Genomic DNA, 5,373 nt, shown 5'->3' on the forward strand with positions numbered 1-5,373 from the left:
TCCTTCTGCTTTTATTTTCTCTAACCTATGATCCCTTTCTCTCTCTCTCCTTGTCTCTCCTTTAGCTCCAGAGGCCCAGAGAGAGACTGTGTTTGTCTGTGCTGCCTGTAATTCCTCTCTCAACAAGTTACAATGAGACGGCATGATATCTGTCGATCTTGTCTCCCAGTGGCCAGTGGGAGACCGTTCACTGTTCGCCCTCGCCCCTTCACCAGGCTACTGCAACCCTTAAAAATGCCTTGGCTTTCCAGTTAAGGCACTTATATCTGTCAAGATAGAACCTGTTCCTGTGTTGAACTCCAAGACCCTCCCCTCGCTTTTTCCAGTTGCATACCTCTTTAGCTACTCATTGTGTTGTACTGAGTGAAAAGACTGATGGGACTTCTACCACAATATGTTACAGTATAAACCTCCCATATCCCCACTCCTAATGGAGAACTGGACCTTATGGATGAATGAGACTTAATACAGAGCAACGTCTTTCTGGAGGTGCCTCCAAAATTTATGGACCTTGTGTTTTTTTTCCCTTTGCTGAGCGGAGGAAAATAGAAAGCATGCTGGGTGGTGGCCAACATGGGTTGGGTGGTGTCGGGTGGGGAAAATAACCTATGGGGTGTGGAGTGTTGTGTTTTTACGTGCTTTGCTCATCCAAGTTCACTAAATCGATTCCACTTGAGTCTTGATATCTCAGAAACTGATCCCTGTGTAGCAGTGAAATTGTACTGTAATGATAAGACTGTTGTATACAAAAAAGGATTGATGTGGAGGCATCATAACCCAAAAAGTGGATTCTAGAGGCAAAGTTGTTTTTATCATGATTCAGACACAGATGATTGTAGTCGTTTGCTATGCTTTTATTTTAATCATATATACATTGTTACTGTAAAATGTTCTACTGTATCTAATATATTTAATTTAAAAACCCAGATTGCACACATAAATTGACCTAGTTATTAATTCTGTATATTTTGCCCACTTTATGGCTGAAATATGCCATCATTGAAATAATAAACTCTGTGATGATTTGATTATCTAAAATCAGCTATTATGGTATGTTTTTATTTATTTATTTTTTATTATAATTTTTTTTTTTTTGTACTTGGCAGTTTCTGGCTTTCGCTTGAGAGTAGAAGTTGAACATGAAATTGTCAGATTCTCATTCACCTTATGTCACTCCTGTGGAAAAGCCTCTAAGCTGAACTATAAGACAATTTCCTAAGGCTGGAATATTGATATAAATTGTCTTCCAAAGCCTTAACAATCGCGCACTGTATTTTACATGTTAACCCCGCCCATGGCCCCACCTCTCCGGCTCCACCATCCCGCTGCTCTCCTCCCTCCACCCTTCCCCCTCCAGTCCTCCAATCCGCCCGTGTGTCCCACTAAAGCGATTTCAGCGCAGGGACTCGTCCCTACGGCCACGGATGGCAACATGGCGACGGAGGTGAGAATGTAGCATATTCTCTATTCCCTTTTTTATTTGTTGTTGTGGTGTCGATGAGCAGCATTGTGCATTTTTATTATCTTTAGAATAAACGGGCGCGGGTGCAGCGAACATTGTTAATAGGGGCATTTAGGCACAAGGTTAAATTGTGCAACACTGGTTCAGTCGCTTGAATCAAGACTGACGACCGTGTCCTGAATTCGAGTAAGGGCATTTGAAAGAAATATCCTTAAATAGGAATTTTGTTTTTTCTTCAAAGAAATACAAATGAGGCAGAAACAGAAACAGCGGATCGTCGTGCAGTCCTCGCGATGTTAAGCTGTTTTGGTGAAAGCAGATCTCTTTTTGTCTGTCAAGACGCCCCGTTAATCCCGTGGCAGGCCACTGTGTTGACCAGTGACCGACCACACACACACACACACACACACACACACACACACACACACACACACACACACACACACACACACACACACACACACACACACACACTTCGCATTCAGCACCATGGACAGCGACCACCCCGCTGTAACACGCGTCATATTCCTCAAAATCTTTTCTATAGCCTGCTGCTGTTCCCGTCTTTCTCGCCTGGACCTGTACTTTTTTTTTTTTTTAAATGAGAAAAATCTAATGATGATGACCTTAAGTGATTTTCACCCCACTGCACTCTCTCCGAAACGGACAAGCATACAAGAGCTTGCATAAATTGGTGCGCTCTTTATTCGTCCGCTTAATCCTGCTCTGCCACATCGATCTGTTGTGAGTTGTAGTGAAATGTTGTCCCGTCTCCTTCCAGCTTGCTTCCCTGTAATACCCGAGAGAGAGAGGGAGAGAGAGGATGGAAGTGTGTGTGGATAAGATAGTATGTCCAGTGCTGGGCTCAGCTCCAACATGCAACAAGGCAGAATGAGTCCAGACACCCAGACAGAGTGATTGATCACAAGCTGTCTGCTTCTCCTCTATCATCCTATACCTCTAAAGACTACAGCATCAGCCTCTGTTTGTACACATTATTACTATTGAACAGCTACACATATACTAACCTTCATCATTGTATTTGGGTATTTGTGTGTGTGTGTGTGTGTGTGTGTGTATGATTTGTCCTTAGTTCCACAACCTGCAGGAGCTGAGGCACAGCGCCTCACTGGCCAACAAGGTCTTCATCCAGAGAGACTACAGTGAAGGAACCACCTGCAAGTTCCAGACCAAGTTCCCCTCGGAGCTGGAGAGCAGGGTGAGGAGAGGAGCAGGGAGGAGGATGACATTTTATTCCTTTTCAAAGAAACTGGGCGTTTTGGAGTGTTGCTGTTTGGTGTGTTTGTGTGTGTGTGTATTTAACATGTATCATTTGGTGGACAGTTTTATCCAAAGTTTTTTTATGTGCTGCCAGCCACTATGGTACATGGTATGAGGGATATTTTGTCGTCATGGTGCCATCTGTCTGTCTGTGTCTGTCTGTCAGTGTGTAGACACATTCTTGTGAGCACAGTAACCCAAGAACAATACCTGATAGAAACTTCATACTCACACCACAGGTTCCCCCTATAGAGTAGATGATCTGGTTAGATTTTGGAGCACCTTGCTACATAAATTTGCATATTAATGAGTAAAAACTGAAACTTGAAACTATTATAACTCCTTAATGCTTCAAGATACGGAGTTCATATTAATACCACCTTCACTGTTATGTGAAGTATGTTGACAGAAATATTAGCATATCTGGTAGTGTTTAATACCTGTACCACCTGTACCAGTAAAGGTATTGGTACATATAAGAAAAAGTTAAGGAAATTTATTTCAGTTTTGCATACAAACAAATTTTCTGAGTTTCTCTCTTTCACTTTAATTGCCAGAAGTAATCCTCTAATTTTTCAAAAGTATCTGTAATCAGAATACATTATTTTTTAGGTAACGTAATAGAATCCATTTACGTTTTCTGTATTTTGAATGCGTTACGCGGTTACAAGTATTCCATTACTACCCAACCCTGCTACTCACACAGGAGGATCATGCTTCTGTGCCTGTGTGTGTTTCCAGATTGAGCGGACACTGTTTGAGGACACTGTGAAGACGCTGAATAACTACTACGCTGAGGCAGAGAAGATTGGAGGCCAGTCCTACCTGGAGGGATGCCTGGCCTGTGCTACAGCCTATCTCATCTTCCTCTGCATGGAGACACGTTATGAGAAGGTCAGGCTGGTGATCTTCAACTCACCGCCTGTTTAATGGTCCAGGACAAGGATTAATATCTGTCTGGGAAACCATTTTAAATCCACTTACTCTTTCTTCTTCTCTGTCTTTCTGTCTGGTCATCGGTTGTGTCTGCGTGTCAGGTGCTGAAGAAGATAGCCAAGTACATTCAGGAGCAGAATGAGAAGATCTATGCTCCCAGGGGTTTGCTCATCACAGATCCCATCGAGAGGGGAATGCGTGTCGTATCCTTACTCTTTTGAGTGTGCATGGTTGTGCGTGTATGTGCACAAAAGCAATTACACTGCAAAAAACATCCATCTTAACAAGTCATTTAGTCTCATATTCAGCCTTCAAATCTTATTTTTTCACTTATTTTAAGAAAATTACGATTTTAGGACTCAAGATGGAGATTTTGCAGTGTATCTTTGTGTGTAATTAACTCTACCATACTCCAATAGCATATGCTTGTTCCCTAACTCCTCTCTCACCAGATAGAGATTTCCATCTATGAGGACCGGGGCTCCAGCGGCTCCAGCTCAGGCAGCAGCTCTATGTCCGGCAGCACTGCTCGATGACTGGGCGCTTGCCGCCACCACGTCCCCCTGATCACTCCCAACCCTGGGGGTCAGCCTGGAGAACCTATAGGACAATGATCCGACGCTCCTGTCCCAACAATTAGCCCATACATCCCTATAGGCTACGTTCACACAAAGGGTTCTGCTAGCATGTGAGAGAGACAGGCATGTTGCTCCTCAGCTTCCATCACATATAAAAGTTGTACTGGCTTTTTTTTCTCGGCGAACGCTTAAAACATGTCGCAAAGCAAGCAAGGTGCAAGCACTGCCACAGTGATGTTAGGATGTGATCTTCCACCGAAAAAAATAACAAAAAAAACAGCTCGCTAGTAACTCTTTGTGTGAACGTACCATTACTTGCCTTCCTGTCCTCCTTTAAGTTACCGCAGTTGTGTGTAATCTTGTAGGGGAGAAAAGGATGGAGGGAGGAGAGAGAAAAAGGGAGGAAAAGAAGTATTGATATGTATTTATGAAACGGGAGTGAAGACCCCAAGCCTGACCAAACCTCATACCTCAACCACCACAGTTGCACCATGTGGGGGCGATGAGCCAGAAACTCACCGTGACCACACCCAGCCCACCTACAGTCAACCAACCAGGGATTTGGACTGAATGGAGCTCATCACCATCAACAACACACACCAGACATGGCTCTACAGCACATCCTTTTAAAGCTGTTATCTGTATTTGTTTGGGTGTGTTGCAATCACTCAAATTCACCAGTCTCCAAATTCTCAAGACAGACACTAGCAAATACAGAAAGGATGTGCAGAGATTTGAGCTGAGTCTCTCAAACTTTCACTGATCCAGAACCCGCAGCCCAGATGTACGAAGGAAAAGAACTGATCTTCCCACCTCTGCTGTAAAACATGAGCTGTCTGGTAGCAGATGAATGTAATTCAGCCCATCTATGTATATAATGTAGCAGATCTGTAGTATTTCTCACATGCAGCTTGTGTTTCACTTAGTAGACAGACACACACACACACACACCTAAATACTAACCTCTTGGTTTCACTGAGCGGGACCAACTCTTCCTAAATGTTGATTATGCAAAGACACACTGTACATTAAATGCAGCAGTAAGTAGGGAAAGGATGAGTCAAAAGTCTTCCTTAATTTCACCCGTCGTGTTTTGAAATGCACAACCCTTCCTTT

The 5,373-nt window shown here is 43.3% G+C and overlaps 2 protein-coding genes across 4 annotated transcripts in view; both read left to right on the forward strand.

Annotated features, from left to right (window-relative positions):
- zfyve27 (zinc finger, FYVE domain containing 27) overlaps nucleotides 1–1,016 on the forward strand; it is a 6,930-nt gene extending 5,914 nt beyond the window's left edge. For all 3 annotated transcript variants that reach the window (XM_071531161.1, XM_071531169.1, XM_071531177.1), the window contains one exon: nucleotides 66–1,016. In XM_071531161.1, coding sequence (XP_071387262.1) covers nucleotides 66–136 — 71 coding nt within the window. In that variant the 3' untranslated portion in view covers nucleotides 137–1,016. The remainder of the gene's footprint in view (nucleotides 1–65) is intronic.
- A 353-nt stretch (nucleotides 1,017–1,369) lies between these two features.
- Nucleotides 1,370–4,215, forward strand: golga7ba (golgin A7 family, member Ba). The gene is made up of 5 exons (XM_071531150.1): nucleotides 1,370–1,444; nucleotides 2,556–2,681; nucleotides 3,485–3,637; nucleotides 3,781–3,882; nucleotides 4,132–4,215. Exons 1-5 carry the CDS (start codon nucleotides 1,433–1,435, stop codon nucleotides 4,213–4,215), a joined length of 477 nt encoding a protein of 158 aa, XP_071387251.1. The 5' UTR covers nucleotides 1,370–1,432.
- The last annotated feature ends 1,158 nt before the right edge of the window (nucleotides 4,216–5,373 follow it).

The sequence above is a fragment of the Centroberyx affinis genome, unplaced genomic scaffold, assembly GCF_046629955.1.
Source record: "Centroberyx affinis isolate AG114_WGS23_722 - 3 ecotype Tasmania unplaced genomic scaffold, CSIRO-AGI_Caff_v1 ptg000141l_1, whole genome shotgun sequence".
NCBI classification, from domain to species: Eukaryota; Metazoa; Chordata; class Actinopteri; order Beryciformes; family Berycidae; genus Centroberyx; species Centroberyx affinis.

Excerpts from the sequence above, each read along its gene's own strand:
- golga7ba (XM_071531150.1), top strand. Across the intron at positions 2,682-3,484 it reads CCTCGGAGCTGGAGAGCAGG|ATTGAGCGGACACTGTTTGA; the intron begins GTGAGGAGAGGA and ends GTGTGTTTCCAG. Across the intron at positions 3,883-4,131 it reads TCGAGAGGGGAATGCGTGTC|ATAGAGATTTCCATCTATGA; the intron begins GTATCCTTACTC and ends CTCTCTCACCAG.